This window comes from Vitis riparia, chromosome 1, assembly GCF_004353265.1.
Source record: "Vitis riparia cultivar Riparia Gloire de Montpellier isolate 1030 chromosome 1, EGFV_Vit.rip_1.0, whole genome shotgun sequence".
Taxonomy (NCBI): Eukaryota; Viridiplantae; Streptophyta; class Magnoliopsida; order Vitales; family Vitaceae; genus Vitis; species Vitis riparia.
In genome coordinates, this window is record NC_048431.1 from 4,543,488 (window position 1) to 4,562,409 (window position 18,922).

Consider the following 18,922-nt stretch of genomic DNA (forward strand, 5'->3'; position numbering starts at 1 on the left):
TATATTTTTATTGAATTAACTTAGGTTAATTTGATTATTTAATTATAAATTGATATGTTTATTTTAGATGATTATTTGTAATTTATTTTCACATCTAGAATTAAATTAAACTAGTTAACTTAGCTAAATTATTTAATTAATTTAATTAACATGCTAAATTATTTAATTAATTTAATTAACATGAACTAGTATATTTTGAATATGAAATATGTTTATTTAATGAATTTAATGTGTACAAATTATTGATATTTAATGAAATGAAATATTTTATGTGACTTTATAATGAGAACAATTACAAAATTAATATTTCTTATAGATCGATATGATATAACTACATCTAATATCGCAAATTATATTATATATATATATATATCAAATTTTTCAATAAAACAACTTTAAAATGTCCATTATACTTCTAATTATATTATTATGAGGTTTTCCTTGCATTTCTATGAGTTTTTAATAATTTTAAGCCTACCGATATTTTTTTCCAGAATATCTGCCGATATATCTCCGATATATCCGATATATCCGTAAAATCGAAGTACCGATATATCCGTGATTACCGATATTTTCCTCCATGTGTGCAATAGACCTAGACAAAGTTAACCTAATAACTCCTAGAACCTGTCTGTCAAGAAGCGCCCATTCCTCAGCCTTCATACTCTCAGGTTTTGTCCCCAAAAGAGGCAGATGCAATTTCCTCCCATAGAGATAATCTTCAATCTGCATCCTCCAATACGCAAAGTCTGTGCCATCAAACTTTTCTATTCCAGACGTCTTTCCTGCTTCCTCTACCATTGCTCCCACTCAAACCTAACCCTAGGCTCTGATACCAGTTGTAAGGAATTAAACCGAATTCCCAACCTGTGAGAAACAAAAATTAGAGAAAACAAACGCCAAAGAAAAACAATCACACGCACAAGACAGTATTTACGTGGTTCGGCAATTTGCCTACATCCACGGAGTTGCAGGGATATCACTATTATCAGGGAAGAATACAGAGTACAACCTACACGGCTATAATATTTTCCCTCTATATATAACATGGCAACCACACCACACTAAAAAACCCTAATTACAAAAGGTGGTTCCACAATGGGCTAAACAGGCCCAACAGGCCTCAATACCCCTCCCCTTTTCCCGTCCCCCTACGACTGGAACCTAGAGTCTTGCCTTCCATTTTAGTTTTTTAAAATTTAATTATATGTTTTATATTTAAATTTTTATTGACTATAATTGTAGTAATATGTTTAATATTTAATTATTTTTATTTTTATTATATTTATTGCACATTAAAATTTTAATTTATTAAAATTATTGAAAATATTGGGTTGATTGACAACTATAGGTAAAAAAAATTTATAAAAAAATTCAACAAACATAATAGATACTGTAAAAAATTAGATAGAATTTATTATTTTTATTTATATAATTTTTAAAATTTTAATAATATATAAAATATAGATTAATGATGTCACCGGTTCGACCGTGGTTCAACCGCCGGTCCGACTAGTGAACTGGTAATTTTTTCGGTTTGATGACCGGTCCAATTCTATAAACATTGGTCTTTTGCTTCAAATTTTAATGAAATCCACCAAATATGGTTGATTTTTTTGTCATTGTTTGCTCTGACCACTTGAAATGTAATTGCTTGCACCCAATCATTATTGATTCAAAATGACATTTATGACTTTAAAACACGCGCTATCAAAAGGAGCACATATATATATATATATATATATATATATATATATATATATATATATATATATATATATATATATATATAGTGTTAGAAACTTTTTTTTTTTATTCGGTATGAAACATCGTAAATACCTCTCCATACAGACACAATGTCTTCGTTGTGTATCATAAAATTGCGAAACTAAACAAACAAATATCCCTCACGAGGCTAAATAAACTCTCACATGAGGGTTGAGAATCAGCTCTGATGCTTTTTTGTAATGACTCATACCTAAATGTGTAAAAATTATATGTTCTGGGTTTAAAAGGACCCTCACGACTTTGAAATATATTTATAGGATTAAAATGAATCTAGACTTCCATGTTTTGATTTTTGAATTGTTGTGATATTTGCCGAACAACTAATTTTCCTAAGAGCTTAAACTTTTAAAATTTTGATCAATATGCATTTCATACTTCTTAACATCTTTTCTCACATGTAATTTCATCTCCATATACGGAGATACAAAAAGTCAAGAGAGAGAATGTAAATAGTCATTTTAGACTCACAAATATGCAAATTGTCTTTCCAAACTTTAATACAATATTGAACAACCAATTTTTCTAAAAATTTAAATTTATAAAATTTAGGTTCATTATATTGACTGCTCTTCAACAATATCCACATTTGATCATTTAGACCTTGAAATATAAAATAAAACATTTTATTGTTCTTTTTTCCCCTAAAAGGGTAGATGTACAAAGTTACATGCAACATATATATACGGAGAAATCCATCCATGCCTCTAGAGCAGGTGATCTAACTTAACATAAATATAATTTTACTGACCAAAACACCTGTGGTGAAGGAGGTGAAAGCTGTGACGTCCCCACCCATGTGGCATGAGGTGTTACAATCCAAGGCCTCATCTAGAAATATTTGGCTCCCATCATAAATTTATAAAGTAAAAAGAAAAAGAAAAAACAAACAAACAAAAGCAACACCCTGCAGGGCATGGTTCAAAATGGATTCAAACTCAGCATTTTGTCAGTGTCTTTTCAGGAGTCTGAAATGAGTTTAGTGAATTCCACATGGGATCCACGTGACTGTCTCCGCGATGAGGAAAAGACAGCATATCGAATGCAATGAAACAAAGAAAAGAAATGAGTCTTGTTCTTGTCTGATAAGTAGAGATCCATCCATCATCCATCATCCATCATCCATCACTAACGATATTGATTATCTAGTCATCTACTTGTCTTAACCGCCAAATCATGTCTCAACAAATAAGGGATATGGATGAACAGCCCAATACAGCAAAACCCTGTCGCTCAATAGTCTGATTAGCTTATATGCCTGATTCCATGCGTGGATGAAGCATAGCAGAGACTTCAGCTTGTGTGATAACTTTTTTCGAGAACTTTTGTGAAAACTGGTCACCGAGAATCATTTTTAAAAATGATTTTTTTTAATATTTTATAAAATAAAAATTTGTTGAAAACATAAAATATTTTTAATAGTTTTAAATATGTTTTTAAAATATTTTTTATGTCTACTATTTTATTTTTAATCATTTTACTTGTTTATATAATTATTTTAAAAAATAATTATTAGAAAAAAGTGAAAATGATTTAAAATAATTAAAAAATATTTTTTAGAAACATCATATTTTCTGTTTTTAAAAACAAAAAACAAAAAATAGTTTTTTGATTGGTCAATGTGTTTTTTTTTTTTGAATAATATAAAATTATTATTAAAAATAGTTGTCAAAACAAAACCTTATATACCATTAGTCACGCCTAAATTTTAATGTCTTTTTTTATTTTTTGTTAATTTCTCGAATTTTCATCTTAGACAAAAAAAAAACTTCAAAGTAAATAATGTGCCAAATTCATTAGCAAGTGTAATAAGTCGTAAAACTATTATAGAACTCAAAAGTTGAGTGACTCGATACTAAAAATTTTTAGATCAAAATTAGTCTAAAATGATTTTGTTAACAAATCTTTGCTCCTTTTCAAATAATTAGGCTCATTAACAAATCTAATGTATCAAATCTCGCTTGTTTGTCCAATAAGAAAATTCAAAAAAATAAAATTATATAAAAAGGATAAAAATCGACATAGTTATTTACTTTGACCTTTGAATTTTTAACTAGTTGTAAAAATTACTAGATTCACTTATAAACCTAATAAGTTGTGAAATTTAAAATTGAAGGAATTTAAGGGGAATTCATCAAAAATTTGATATAACTATAAGTAGATGCATATAGGTGTATAGTATTCTTTATTCATGCATATCTCACCTCTTATTCAAGCATGTATTATCTTTTATTCAAACATGTATTAATTTGATCATTAAGCAAAATTTATAGCTCCTTTAATGGGTTTTCTAATTTTCTCAATTTTTCTTATTAGGAAAATGAACCTTAATTAAATGACACTTAAAGCATTATATCCATTGACAAGTCTTATAATTTTTTAAAATAGGTTGAAACTATAAGAAAAAAATAAATTTAATATCTATTTTAAATTAAATTAAAATTATGTAAAATTTTAGAGTATTATAATTCTTTTAAAAAAAATTTAAAATATTATTATTCATTTCTTACCAAAATAATATGATTTTAATATTCATTTAAGATTGAGAATTTGAGATATTTTTTATGAATGATAGAAAAAAAAGTGTATTTAGCTTAATGGATGAGTTTCTAAAAAATAAATGCAAATGGAATTACTTGGTCTCTACATCAATTTATAATTTTTTTTCTTTTGTTGAGGTGAAATCTAACACCATAGAGTTTCATGAGTGAATCAGTCCCTCACTTCCCTATCTCTCAACCTCTCTTCAATCTGGGTAGTAAGATGCATCAAGATGGTGAATCAAGTTTGAGGCCAAGTGTCTATCCCTTGGCCCCTTGACCCAATGATGGAACAAAGGGCCTCATGGGTAGGCTTTACACCCATGGGGACCCTAGGTAGAGAGCAAAGAAAACATGGAGGTTTGCTGGTTCAACCCCAAAAATCTAAGTGAGGTGACAGACATAGGTTGCATGCGCACTAGGCACAAATCCTACACACTTGGGCGTCTTCAATAGTTGACTTGCGTCCTTAGATGGTTATGGTGACGGTGCAAGCGGAGGGTAAGGTTATTGGTGGAATATATTTATTAATTATTTAAATATTCTATTATGTCTCCTTAAGGGGGTTTGATGTCTCCTTCATACATTTCTAAAATGGCTCATAATGCTCTTTAAGGAGGGTGGGGTAGGTAACTAAAGACACCACCAAGGCCAAGCCTTGGCCACACTAAGGGGGCACCATGGCACCACCTTGGGCGTACCTAGGACATGAACAACACACTAATGCACACACATGGGCTCCACGACATGTGTGGCATGCACTTCATGGTCGTAACGACACGAGGCTTAGTGTGACCTATCCCCTCCTTACGTTGACACAAGGATGCCTAAAGACTTGTGCATTGAACTAGTTCGAGAAGCCATGGGTACAGTGTCATGACTCGATGGGATGACTACATATGCAATCAACTCAGACCCGACATGCCTATGCATAGCACAGGGATGTAGTGCCTTGTATATGAGGGAAACTAGGCCATGGGCGTAGTGCCATGGCTCGGTGTTGTGACTTAGATGGCTTGACTGATACATGAGACAGACCAGTGGGATTAGTAGTACATGGCATGAGCAAGGCACTAGTAAGCCTTGCAATCAGATGAAGCCTGACACACTCCCAATGCCATGGGCACCCTAATATGGCATGGGCTCGAGCAGTAGTATGAGGGAAAACACATTGATGCATCAAATAGACAGGATCAGACGGTTGACGTGTGATGTTGGTTCAGAGAGCCCTTGATTAAAGACACCTTGATGGGCACTCGTTCACAGGAGATACTTTGTGAGGATGAGACACCTTGTTAGGGGGACTCATCAATAGTAGGTCTATGAGAGATGACTTAAGCTAGTGGCTAGTGGCATCTTGAAGGTTAGTGATCAATGCAACACATGATAGCTTGACTTAGCAAAGAGAACATGTAGGTAGCTGATGGACTGTAGCTGGTGCAAAGAGATACCTTGGTTTGAGGGTGTCTCCAGTTGGGTGGTTATGGACTGTTGCATAACCGCCAACAAACTCCTGGTTTGAAATTTGAATGAGAAACTACAAGCTGTGAGATATATAAAGGCTTCTACATATCAAAGACAGAGGGATAGACATTGAATGCTTAGGTAGTTGTAAGCATTGTGGTTCTTTGACTCTTGTATAAGTGTAGAGACACTTAACCGGTTTTATATCTTGTAGTTGTTGATTGAATAACACAAGTTGGGAAAGGATTCTCGTAATTGACTTGGCCTTTTTATGTTGTTTTTATGAGGCAATCAAAGACGGTTGGCTAAAAAAAGGTTCTTAGCACCGTACACTCGAACAAAAATTTGGGGTGAATCTCAGGGGTGTGACACCAAGCTCAATCTGATTGTAATTATATGGATTTCTTCATAAGGCTAGCCCAACAGCTTCCAAGCGATGGAGGGTTGGACAAACGTGCCATTCTGAGGGGCTTAAAGGCTTGATATAGGAATAGTTTAGGTGGACAATCTGTGAACAATGGGGCCTTGCCAATAGCCGAGTGTTATTTCAACCATCCAAAAACGTTGCCACTACGCTAGCTTTCCTCGTCTTCAAGCCCAATAAACGAGCTAGGTTGTACCGATCCCGAAAGGCCCAAGCCCGAGCACTACTAGCCTATCTTAGTCCCATTTCGCGCAAGCCCAGCTTGGGCCTAAATTTGGAACGAGGAAGACAATCCGCTGTCGATTCGGTAATCGGAGCTATATTTATCCAGTGAACTTTCATGCTTATAAAATAATTTATACTATTGTTTCAACCTTGAAATAAGCTTCGTATGGCCAATGTCTTACTGGGGCCATGCCCAGTTGTCATGATTCATTGCCAAGTCCTGATAATTTCTTGTCTAGAACGCAACTCTTTCCATCTTATTTTTCAAGCATTGATATCGCCTTTTACCTTTGTTTTTCCATGAAAATGAGGTATGCTTCTTTTTCCTTTTTTCCCTGAATATGCGTTAATTACGATGCAGTAGTTGCAGCCTTTTCAGAAAAGTAACGATATTCCAGATGAAATCAAATGTTAATGCCATTGTCCAATACTTGGGTGATTCGAGCGCAGCTTAGTTGGATAAGAAGCACCGGCATGAGGGGGTGTGCGCACGCGTACAGAGAGGCATACACCCTTTAAGCTCTCCAAGGACCCTACCATTGATAGCAAAGTTATAGGTATCTTAGTCGCCTCCTCCTTTTTGGCCACAAATCCGTGGGTCATCCCAATTAGATCTCCCACCACCTCCCATGTGTGATGCTTCACACCCTTTACAGTTATGGATGAGAAGGGAAAATTCTCACCAGGGTTGGACTATTAAGTAGAAAAAAAAAAAAAAACTTAAAAAGTGGAATCAGACATGGATTCTTGGGAAACATAAAAAATTTGGTCCCCAGGCCAGCCCAAGATTGACTTGTGAGTTGCGCGGATCACCGTATCATTTCAAAGAGTGGTAGAGTCAGTAGGCAAAAGAGGGGAGTGGCTTGTGACACACCATGTGAGTCCTTAGTCCTTGTTCATACAGACATGTGATGACAGGGTTCAAACATTGGTGCACTGGCAGGTGACCCCTGCAAATAAGGCCAACCCGTGTTAAGGCCCATGAGTTTTGCTTTCTTCAAATCAGATAAAACCTGCATATGAGTGTTATGCAAGTGTACCTATTTTTCTATTCTTTGGCAAAAGTACAGGAAGTGTCAAGTATGGGATCAAGAGAGGAAGAAAAAAAGAGGAAAAAAAATTAAAAAAATAAAAGTGGTGCAATCAAGAGGGAGATGGGCCTTTTGACAAGATGTATCCCAAAGTTTGATGGAAAAGCTGTATTGTCATGGCTCGGTTTGTAAAAGGAACCTTCTTTTGCACTGTCCATCTCAACCCAACTTAGTGGTCCCGAACCTGGGCTGGACCCCACTCTCCAGGCCCATGTCCGTTGTTCACCCTACACTGACCATGACCCCCCTCTCTCAGTATTCATTTCTCCTTGTTTCCATGTATTTATTTTCATCACCACCACGGCTTAAATTTCCCCCCTCCCGACCCACTTGCCCTAATTATTAATTTCTATTTTTTTAATGAATTGGGTTAATTGGTTATTGACCCTTTTAGCAGGTTTTGTAGTAATGGAGATCCATATCCATTTGTGACTCGTCCAGCGCTCGTCAAGTCACGAGACCTATAATTGGTAACCAATCCATTATTAAATGGGGCTGTTTGGAAATGGTTGGATTTAGTTGAATTCACCAAACGCAAGCTTATTCATTTTCCAGAGAGCCTACATAGGGGCCCCCGCGTAGGCTGGAGAATGAGGCCACGCACACGAGGACACCACCATATGTTTCCTTTTGCCCTACTGCTCATTATCATTTTTAAGCCCACCTAGTGTCCCTTGTTAATTTATATAATCATGATTTTTTTTTTTTGTCTAGCATCATTAAGTTAAGTGCTTCTTGTCCAGTTCCTTTGGTTCACGTGCATGGCCATGTGTTAACTTACGTGAAGAACCTTGTATTATGCTATTAATTAATTAGATGATAAACAAATCCAATCATCTAGACTCCCAACTTCCCTTTAATTAATTGGAGGCTATAAGCTATACAAGTATCAAATAGTCATTGAACTTCACATATTGCAAGTAATTAGGAGCATGTCTCACGGGATTATTAAGAAGGGATGTCTTGGTCAAGAAATCAGTCTGCAACTAATGTTTCTTGTGACTTGATTTTTTTTATTTTTTTATTTCTTAATGGAATTCAAACTAAATGTATGAATGACCGAGGATATCCCAACCATTTGGGATTTTGCAAAGTGATTCTGCTCGTCCTTGCTGTTGTCAGGCATCATTCGTGCTATACTGATTACTGATTTGTGGTGTTGTACAAGAAAGTACCAAAAATGGAGAACCTTAGCCCTTAGGTGGTGGGTTTGACAGGATGAGTAAAGAAAATTTCAGGAATTTTGAAGTTTGGAGTTCCATTACTTTCAAGTTCCAAGCGTGGTGGGACTATTAGTGCAGGGTACACTATTCTCATCCACACGTACGCCTGCTAGGTAGAAGATTGTGAATAAAGAAAGGGTCCAAAGAGTAGTTAATATCAGAATGGGCTCCATTGCTTTGTACTCAAAGAAAACACCTAAAAATCAGTAACTACAAAGTCCACACTTTCTGCCAACCTTCATTCTCAATAGTCCCTACCTTAGTTGGATCCTATCCTCTCCAACCTTCTTTCAATAATACACACACCGCAGTTTGGCTTCAATCACTGTTTCAAACCCTAACTCCACATGAATACAGGATGGGCATGGGGGCATCCACATGAGCCTCAGCCCCACCATTTCCCTTGGCCACGTGTGTCCCTAATCTGTACGATGATCTTCAACCCTGCCCAACTGTCTCTGTCAAATACCCAGTGCCAGTGTCATGCCCATTTCCCTCCATGCTCATGCGCTTGCTTGTCATATCCCATATCTTGCCCGGCCTCACATGCTCCGTCTGATCTTTATCCCACGGTGCTTGTCTGCTTCTCCTTTGTCTCTCGATGGGAATAGAAGCCCCATTGACGACTGTGGGTGTGGATGCCCACCAAGAATGGATTGAAGTTGACGGCACCAGTTCAACTTAGCTTCCGAGTTCTGATCGAATTGAAGTTTGGATGTCTCTTTTACTGAACAACGTGATATAAATTTCATGCTCCCTCCTTCGGGATTGAACACATGGGGGACAGCTTGAAAGTTTAGTTTTCAAAGATTAAAAATGCCGCATTGTTGGAGGGGGAAGCATGTAAGGTTCACGTTGCCATGAGTGACCAGTTCATGTGACAGTAATAACCTGTCAGCTTGCCCTGTAAAGATGGAGTAGGAAAGCAAACTATAATGGTGAGAGCTTGGAGGAGGGGCCATGGTGTCCGTGGAGAGCACACTAGTACAAACCAAGTACCTCCAAAACAAGCAAAATCTGGAGATTATCTCTTTAGGTGCGAATAATAACATCATGAATTCAAACAAGGAGATGAATGATGGGTGACATCAGAACATTCAAAGAATAACAATGGAAGCCATTGGTTAATCAAAACCCCTTTTATCTATATAAACATATGCCATACATGAAACCTTCCACATTCCCTCATGTTGGCTGGATTATTAGCTGGCCTGCTACGCTACCGACTTTAATGTCCTCTTCTTATTGTAAAGAAAACAAGTATGATAAGTAAGTTCTCTGAATCAATACCATTGATCTAAAGTTCTAAACTGCTTCTTCATCAAATATGGTGTAATTTATAAAATCTAACATCCCTTTTTAGTATTTTTAGATAAGAAAAAGTAAGAGCCCTCTTTGTACATATGGTGGTGATACACGACAAAGGATTGTAAATGAATTTCAAACTAAGGAAAATGATAAAAGATGATGATTTGTGGTTCCTCCCCTCACGTGAAGGCCTAGCCACATCTATTATTCTATAACACGTGAATAAACATGGATATGCACACAACACCCTCCGACTACCACGGTTACCAAATCTTTCATTCTTCCCGGCCCTTCTTGTCCAGGAAAATATAGGTGGCTGGTAAATAAAAATTTTGGTTTGAGATGTTGGCATTAGTTTAGATGAAAATGTGAAGTTAATTTTTTTTAAAATAAAATTGATGAGACTGATTAAAACAATCAAAATTAATGTTGAGAAATTTGGTCGATTAAAACTTCGGCCACAGATTCAACAAGACAAAATTCTAAGTTACAAATTAATGATTGTTCCTTGGACCTCCGGATAAAAACGTGGTCCAAATAGTACTGCCACTTGACCCAATCCTCAATTTCTTGTCCCATTCCAATCTTATCTTTTACTTTTTGAAATGAAAATGGGGTTCGTATTAAAATACGTACCAGAAAATGAAACCAGCACCAAATTAATTCGAATTTTGTCAGTGATCGGAAAATAGAAATAAAATTAAACGCAGGACTATTTACATAAATACATAACAGCTGTACTGCATCCTGGATCTGAGACGCATGTATGCAGCCGGACAGCGTCCGTACGAGAATTGGACCCAGGTCTGGATGATACACAAACATTGTCTCGTGCATGAACAAACAAGTGCATGCACAAGAGCATACATAAATTCTACCGTAATTCCCATGAACTCTCTCAGCAAATTGAAGGAGGTCAATTTCAGGTTTTTCCAGTCTATTTCCGCCCTTTTAATGTATTCTTTTCATAAATTTATTTATTGGGAGAGAGAGAGAGGGGGGACCTATAATTCATGTGAGGTGTCCATTGTTGACAAATGAATGAAGTTGACACTGTCTTTCAATATAAAGCTATTAAATGCTTTCATCAACTTCATACATGGACTCCTTCACACGTGTCTTGTTATATGGGCATCATCATATCTAATGACGCTTCTATTATTGATAATACAAATAAACCATTTTTTTTTCCCTTGGTTAAACCTCCAGTTTTTTTATTTGCCTCTGTGGGGTGGGGTGGGGTTCTGGCTGGTTCACAGTGAATGCCGCCTTTAAGTAGTAGCAAAGATTTTTCAGTGCCCAGTTGCTTCTACAAGTATTTCACGTCTCGTTCAGGAATGCTAGCTGGATGGTCAAATATTGGCATAAAGTTGGGCAATTTTATTTTGACTGAAGCATGGATGTCGATCCACGCATCATAGCATGGAAAAGATTAATTTATCAATCTGCAGCCTCGTGAAGGCCTTTTCTAGAGATGATGGGAAGAAAGCTGCTTTTCAGCTTGGAACTCTGAAAGCCTAGAAACTAGGTGAATATTCTGTCAACAATTTTGGAATATAGTCGGGTCTTTGTTGCTCAGCAGTGCATTCTATTTAAATTCTGGCCATATGTTGAGAGAATTAAATCACATTTAACATTTTCCCATGGTGCCAGCTGGAGTGGGGTCGTGTCACTAACAGTATTGATCATGGGGTCGTTGCCTTATTTGGCAGAGTAGGTGAACTTAACCAATTTCAAATTCAGAGCCTCAAATGAATTGAGGAGTTCTGAGTTAGATCCTCTTAAGGTTGCAGGATTTTCAAGAATCTATCCTTGTGGCTAAGGTGAAAACTCTTAACATGCTGTATATACTATTGCAAAGGGAGGGGTCAATACATCGGAATGGACAATTATAGGGCTTCCTAACCTACCAATTGAATACTAGAGGAAGGCGCAAGATCCTCAAATATTTTTTTTTTGGTTTTTTTGGCCTTTTATCTCTTGGCTACACCAATTATCTTGTCCACATGCATGCACCGAAATTTGAATTTAGGCTGTGCATGTCATCATTTCATGCACAGTCATTAGTCATTTCGTATTCTGATTCACAATCATTGGTTCAGCAGGGGCAGAACAGCTGCTATTGGATAAGGATGCGGCTCCCATTATTGGGGACAATAGGAGCCATTCAGTAAAAATGTTTTCATTTTTAAGTACTTAGGCATGCAATAGGGTCTGGGAAACTTATCATGACGCTGGCTGGCTGTTGATATATGGGAAAAGAAATGCAGTGTGAGGCTGCATAAATTTTGGAAATGACTGTTGAGTAATACTGGACATGGGTGAAATTAGGTCCAAGTGGGCTCAAACTAAAACTACGGAGTAGTCATGTTGTGAGAGGCTTCCATGGTCAAACCATGTGATCCGTGAAATCCCCACTATCAGCTACCAAGGGTGTGGAAAAATGGTCCATGATTTTGAAATCTGGGGAAGAGGGACCATGGCTCCGTCTCCATGAAATAAATTTCGAATGTAGCATGTACAGATGGAGCATTAAGGGTAAAAATTGTCGTGAAGAAAGGGGGTGGATTTTAGCGGTACGCCCACGCATGGGGCTCAGATGCATGCCACGTGACACGGTGTCGTAAAGCAACAGAGCCAGTCATTTTGTGTTGGGGTATGTTGGTTTTACATCCCCAAAAGATGACGGATTTGGTGGAAATGTGTGGACGGAGTTGGTCAAAAGAAATGAAATTTTCATGGAGATGGGGGTGGGGGTGGGGGTTTAAGTTTTAACCGCCGTGTCACTGCCACCTCCTCCGTGTGCCTGAGTTTCTATTTTCAAAGCCACCCTGTAGTGCGTGTGTCCCCCTTCAATCCTACACTCCCATCAAATCTATATATTGGGGTTGGAACCGCCCATTTACTTATGTAGTGCATTCATGAGAATGTTGTGCCAGGTGTCAACCCTCTCTTGGGAAGGGTTGCCCCATTAGAGTTGTAATTTCGGATGACTGCACCTACCCCACATTTGCACACCTGTAAACTCAACTCTAATTAATCTTATCTATTCACCTTTCACCTTAATCTTATCTAATTAGAGTTGTAACATAATGCAAGGTGATAATCTTACAGAATTTATATTTTTGTATATTGATGTGAGATTGCATCAGCCTAATTCGTACCAACTTTTGGTATTGTGTATAACATTAATCAATTGGTTCAGATTTTTTGTGCTCACACCTTTCCACCAATCAAATCAAATGTGCAAGTCCTCAAGTGTATGATTGCGTGCTAATTTCAATCTTTTTTTTTTCTTTTTTTTTTTTTAATTCTGCTTTCTAAGTTTATAACGAGTGAAAAAGGAAAGAGGAAAAAAAAAAAAAACAAATAAAGTGGAAAGATTGGACGACCTACCACCCTACTAAGTGTGAAAGGCTGGAGGATAGGGTAGGATTGTGGGCGCATCAAAAGCGGAAAGGAAAGGAGAGCAGCTTTTGACTCAAATAATAACTTTTTGAACCTCACATTTTAATATTTTTATATTCACCCCCCCTCCTCAAAGAAAAGGACTCTGCTCCAAGGTACAAAATCCACTCAGCCCAAAGGCTATATGCTTTCAAAGATCCCCCGCTCGCGCCTTTTATTTCTTTGCGTAAAAGTTTGCAGAGAGACGTCTCTGTCTTGGACTATTAGCTGTTTAGAAAAATGAAGAAGAAGAAAAATTGAGAAGAGAAAACGAAATACATGATTTCTTTTTTAGTATTAACAAGGTGCATGGCTAACGAGTAATGGCCCCCCTTTTCATCATAAAGTCCTACCGGAAGAATTACAGAGACGACAAACTTAACTAAATTAATTGCATGATCTAAGGCAATCAAACCAACATTTAGAACAAAGGAAAGAGAAAAAATATTTATATATATCCTTCTTCTCTCTTCTTCTTCATCAATTCATGGGCCGATTCTTTCGCTATCCGATGGCAGAGATCAATTTTTTTTTAAATATCAGATTTCACAAACAAAACCAGAATGAAGAGAAACTGAAATCATTGGCCACTTCCTTTCTTTGTATTTTTTTTTTTTGTTCCTTTTCGAATTTCCCTGTTTTCCTCTGTGTTGTCTCCCATATGATATGCTGAATGTATGGGCCTTGTTTCTCTCAAACTTTGAAAAATTAGATAAAACCTTGGGTTTTGAAGGCGGGTGCATCTTCACTTATATCAGGGGTTCACCAAGTCAAATATGGGGGGGGCTGCTCCTAGTATTTAGGAGCCTGGTAAAAACTTCTCCGTACATACATTGATCTTCTCTCCTGGAAAATCCACAGGTGGCTCCCAAGTATCACAATCAAAATTCTCTTCATTTCACTTGTATTTTAGTTGCTTGGGAAATTTCACAATCCCAGAAGGATGTAGTAGACGAGGGTAATCGGTAACGCTATTAGCATCCCAAAGATCACCCTGAAAATTTATAAAGTGAAAAAAAAGAAAAGTTACTTATGAAATAAAGCATGATAATAAGAGGCGAGGCTTTTGTGGAAAATTTGAAGTTGAATTGGACATACGCAGTGCTGAGAATAGCTGGATGAACGTTGTACTCTTTGGCGAACACAAAGGGAACAATGCCCTGTGGAAGTGCAGCCTGTAAAATGGGAAAGCAAACATGTCATGTGTAATGCACGTCAATGTGAATGTAATGCAATATGGAAGACGGATGTGATTGTGAGGGTGAGGGGCGTGAATTAATAAATTTACCTGCACGATGGCAACATGGAGGAGGGTGCCCCGCAGGCCAACAGCAATGGAAGCTGCAGCCATTACTGCTGGGCCAGTTAGGAATCTCACAGCCATGGCGAATGTAGCCACCGAGTTACCGCATGCGATTATCCTTGGTTGCAGGGCCATAAACAGACCTATCACACCGTAACAACAACCCCGGTCAGAATACCTCCAAAACTATTGACTAACAATTTGAATCCTCAACCACCTTTTGCCCCTATGGACCACAATCCACGTTGCAATCCTACCCCCCTTGTCGGGTGGTCAATCCATTTATTGCTCGACACAAACTCCTATTTCATGTGATCACAGGCTCACAGGCTCACAGGCTCACACAAAAATTACGGTACCCAGTAGAAAATCCTTGGTTCATTCCTTAATTACTTCAAATACAACTGACATTGCTACCATTTTGTGAAATATGAAAAAGTAGCTGTTTTAAAACCATTTCTTTTAATAATGAATCTTTGAGAGGAGAGCAACTATTATTAGCAATACAGAAGCAGCACTGTTGAATGAGGACCACTCACCTAAGCTGAACATAGCCATTCCAAGACCAGCATCCGACAGTATAGAGATGGACTGCTTTATGATTGTGGGCATAGCCACATCCCACCTACAATTGCACCCAAATAAAATGTATAAGAAATTACAAGCAAATTAAGATTGAATATTTGGAAATTGTAAAATCTGTATTGGCTCACCGGTAAGCAATGAGAGACCAAACCAGACCAATGAGGCTTGAGTAGGTGTTGGGGTTGCGGATAAGCTTGCGCCACACCATGATCAAGATGAGACGGGTCATCACACTGGCCGGAGGCATCTGTTTGCCAGCACCGGACTCTGGAGCTCCCAACATTTTTGGGTGTAGCTCAGCGGTGGAGCTTGACCCCAGCTTGGACAGTCCAATGGGTCCCTCCTTCTCCCTCTCCTCTTCTCCCTCCACTCCTCTATTTCCAACAAAGGTGAAGTCTTCTCCACCAAAGTCCTCGGCTTCCGGAATAGCTTCACGCCATTGAACAAGGCAAAGAAATTCAGGAAGATTTTTTAAAAATAAAATTGAAATGATATATTATTTTAATTGAATTGTTACCTTTGCTTTCCCCATTTTGGGGGTGAGGAGGGTGATCAGCAACCAACATCCTGATCTCCTTAGCGCCCTGATCGGACCGTCCAGATTGCTCCGCCGCGCCGAAATCGGTTCCGCCAAACACATGGAGTCCGCCACCTTCCGACACCGGCGATGCGCTCGAACTCCATACGAACATGTGGAGCTCTTTGGCGTCGTGGTTCGCTTTGCTTTGTGGTTGCGGCTGCTGTTGTTGATTTTGAGTCTGTTGCGGCTGGTGGTGGTGGAGATGGTTCTTTGCGTTCTTAGTAACTGTGGCAGAAATTTCTGGATTGGGTGCTGGGTAAGAATTGGCTGGGTAGAATCCAAACCTGGGAGAGCTGATAGCTTGAGCTCCCGGAGCACAGTTCTCCTCGAAATTCGAGGGTCTCGGCGTCGGACCCCTCGACGATTGCATCGAGTACAGGTCCGCCGATGGCCTTCCCGGAAACCCTGGGACCCCCATCATAGAATAAAAGTCTGAATTGTTGAAATTGGAACCCCTCGGCGTAGGGTTTCTGGATGAACTCAAGCTGTAGATCTCTGCGCCGGTGAGATTGGAGGGGCGAGGCGTCAATGCAGGAAGAGAACATGGCCCGAGAGAGCGTCTCGACGCGTTGGACTTCCTTACCGTCACGTGAAGCTTGCCGTCATCGCCGATTTCGGCGTCTGTCTGAAGAAAGTCCCGACCGTCGAGGGAAACGACGTCTGAGTCCACCTTGAAGGAAACAATGGATGCGGCAGTCTCGGGGAACTGCTCCATGATCAGCATCTTGGCGCCACGGTACTCGAAGAGAAAGAGGAGAAGGGTGTACCAAATGATGCACTGCAACACCACAACCTGCACCATCAGACTACCGGAGTATGGCCCATACATGGCGATCAAGAGTGGAATACCCATGACCAATGTGTTTGGAAGCGTAGAAAGTGAGAATATGGTAATCATCCACTCCAGGCTTCCATTCTTGGTGAAGTTAGTCCATATGCCAAGCACGACGAGCATGATGATCTTCTGAAGCGTGTCGGCAGCGATAAACCGGAAGTTCATTGCGTAGGGATTGTTTTGAGAGATGAAATGGAAAGAGAGCAGCGGAACAGCAAAAATGGCCACGAAGCGGTTGATGCCGGAGCATTGGTCGGGCGAGAAGATTTTCCACCAGCGAACGGAGCCATAAGCTAAAATCATAGCGACGTAGAGAGGAATCACCGCCGTCAAAACGACGTAAAGATCGTTCCACGAAATCATCTTCGAAGTGGAAAATGGTGGAGCAGCGGTACTTTACTTATGGCATTCAAAGCGTAAATTAGAAAGGAGTGAAAGGGCAAAATGGGGAAACAAGAAAAACCGTTAGCCAACTAACTGGAGGGAAGAGGATATATGTCTCTGAGAAACTGCTGCTCTGCAACTGCACTTGTGCTGCTGCTGCTGCTCTGGCTGATCCAAAGGGGATGACCACCTAGAGGGCGAGAGCAGCCTCTGCGTCGTCTCTATGAAATCAAACGCGAGTGGGATATGATTTTACAAGGGCTGCGTGTAACTTTACAACAATATTTATATACATATATATACAGAGAGAGGGAGCGGATTGTCTGTGGCTTGTGGATGGATGCGTCTCCGCAGTCCACAGCTGAGCTTGTGATTGAGTTGGGAGTTGGGAGTAGGGACCAATGAAAAGAATCAAGTATGGTTAGAAATTAACCGCCTACTAGGGTTTGCTTAACCCTACATATAATGTATTATAAAATTAAATATTTTAATAATATTTGTGGTGATATATGTTACATGTGGGATGTGGCTAATGGGGCATGGCATGGGGGCTTGCAATGACGTGGACACACTTTTATCTTTTCCTTTTCATTTTCTTCTTCTGGAAAAGTTGAAAACCCTCCACTACCGTTTAGTCCCATGCTGAATTTGAGGACTTGATTTTCAACCGTAGAACCTTTCCCTCGAATCAAAATTATTCACTTCATACTTCATAGCCTGCTTCGTCCACCCCAGTTCTATTTTTCATTAGGATATTTACACCCACCCATCCTTCCCATAACATGGATTAATTCACCACATGTATGATGTACCAGCGTGGATCATTATAGTGTTGGTAATGGTGGCATTAGAAATGGCCCAGCCCAACATAAGTCTCATGTGAACTCCCGGTGAAAGATTCTTCAAATCCATCATAATCGCACCCTCAATCCTTTGGCAATTGATGGATTTAATAACCAGATTTGAGTCCCACGCCCAGGTGTACAATATCATGGTCACGGGAGAGGTAATGAAGTCCATTATCCATATCTCAAAGAGTTGAGATGTGGGAATTGATTTCCTTTTCTCTATTCCGTTTGCTTCTCCGGTTACCGCACCACTGTTTCTTTCCATTCCAACCACACGGAAAAGAAAGAGGCCATCTTTCTGCCCCACACCCATCTTTCTTTTCCACTTTTGCACAGTTATCTTGTTTCAATTTTCACCTTTCTTTCTTCTTTCTTTCTTTCTTTCACTCTTCCGGAGAAGTTCCCATCCATGACAGAGACCTACTCTAAAAGCAGTCAAAGGGGTGGTCAACCAAGAAAAGTTGTACGAAGGGAATCATTGGCCATCAAAAATTTTCAAAAGAACATAATCTCGTTTCATATATGAATGTTCATGCACCCCTTCTCCCATTTGCTGATAAGAATCAAACATAAAATTCAGGTGGTAAAAGGGCGTCGGTGATCCATGTGACTCCAGTCCCAATTGACCAATGCTGGATGATTAAATGGAGTTGCGTGGAAGCAAAAGCTTACCTCCATTTTTCGTCAGAATAGGGGGAGCCAAGACTGCCAGAATGGGATGCCTTTTTTTCTTTTAAGATTGAGAAATAAGAGATGAGGGCGGCATTGGTAGTTTAGTGACTAATCATATTTAGATGAATGTTGAAAGGGGAAAAGCAAAGAATTAATAATGAAGCTTCAAGTATTGGGGTAATGATTTGAACGATATCCACATCAAGGG

General features: G+C 38.8%; 1 protein-coding gene across 1 annotated transcript; it reads right to left on the reverse strand.

Annotated features, from left to right (window-relative positions):
* Nucleotides 1-13,764: 13,764 nt before the first annotated feature.
* LOC117917982 (auxin efflux carrier component 3-like) lies at nt 13,765-17,538 on the reverse strand. The gene is made up of 6 exons (XM_034834487.1): nt 15,913-17,538; nt 15,524-15,824; nt 15,350-15,435; nt 14,796-14,953; nt 14,606-14,682; nt 13,765-14,501 (listed from the first exon to the last, which is right to left on the reverse strand). The coding sequence occupies exons 1-6, from the start codon at nt 17,171-17,173 to the stop codon at nt 14,435-14,437; spliced, it is 1,950 nt and encodes a 649-aa protein (XP_034690378.1). The 5' UTR covers nt 17,174-17,538; the 3' UTR covers nt 13,765-14,434.
* Nucleotides 17,539-18,922: the final 1,384 nt, after the last annotated feature.

What these genes read in the sequence shown, in the direction of transcription:
- LOC117917982 (XM_034834487.1), bottom strand. Translation starts at nt 17,173, where the DNA reads ATGATTTCGTGGAACGATCTTTACGTCGTTTTGACGGCGGTGATTCCT. An exon ending in TGGTCTCTCATTGCTTACCG is followed by an intron (nt 15,436 to 15,523) that starts GTGAGCCAATAC and finishes GTGCAATTGTAG; the next exon opens with GTGGGATGTGGCTATGCCCA. An exon ending in CCAGCTATTCTCAGCACTGC is followed by an intron (nt 14,502 to 14,605) that starts GTATGTCCAATT and finishes ATAAATTTTCAG; the next exon opens with GGTGATCTTTGGGATGCTAA.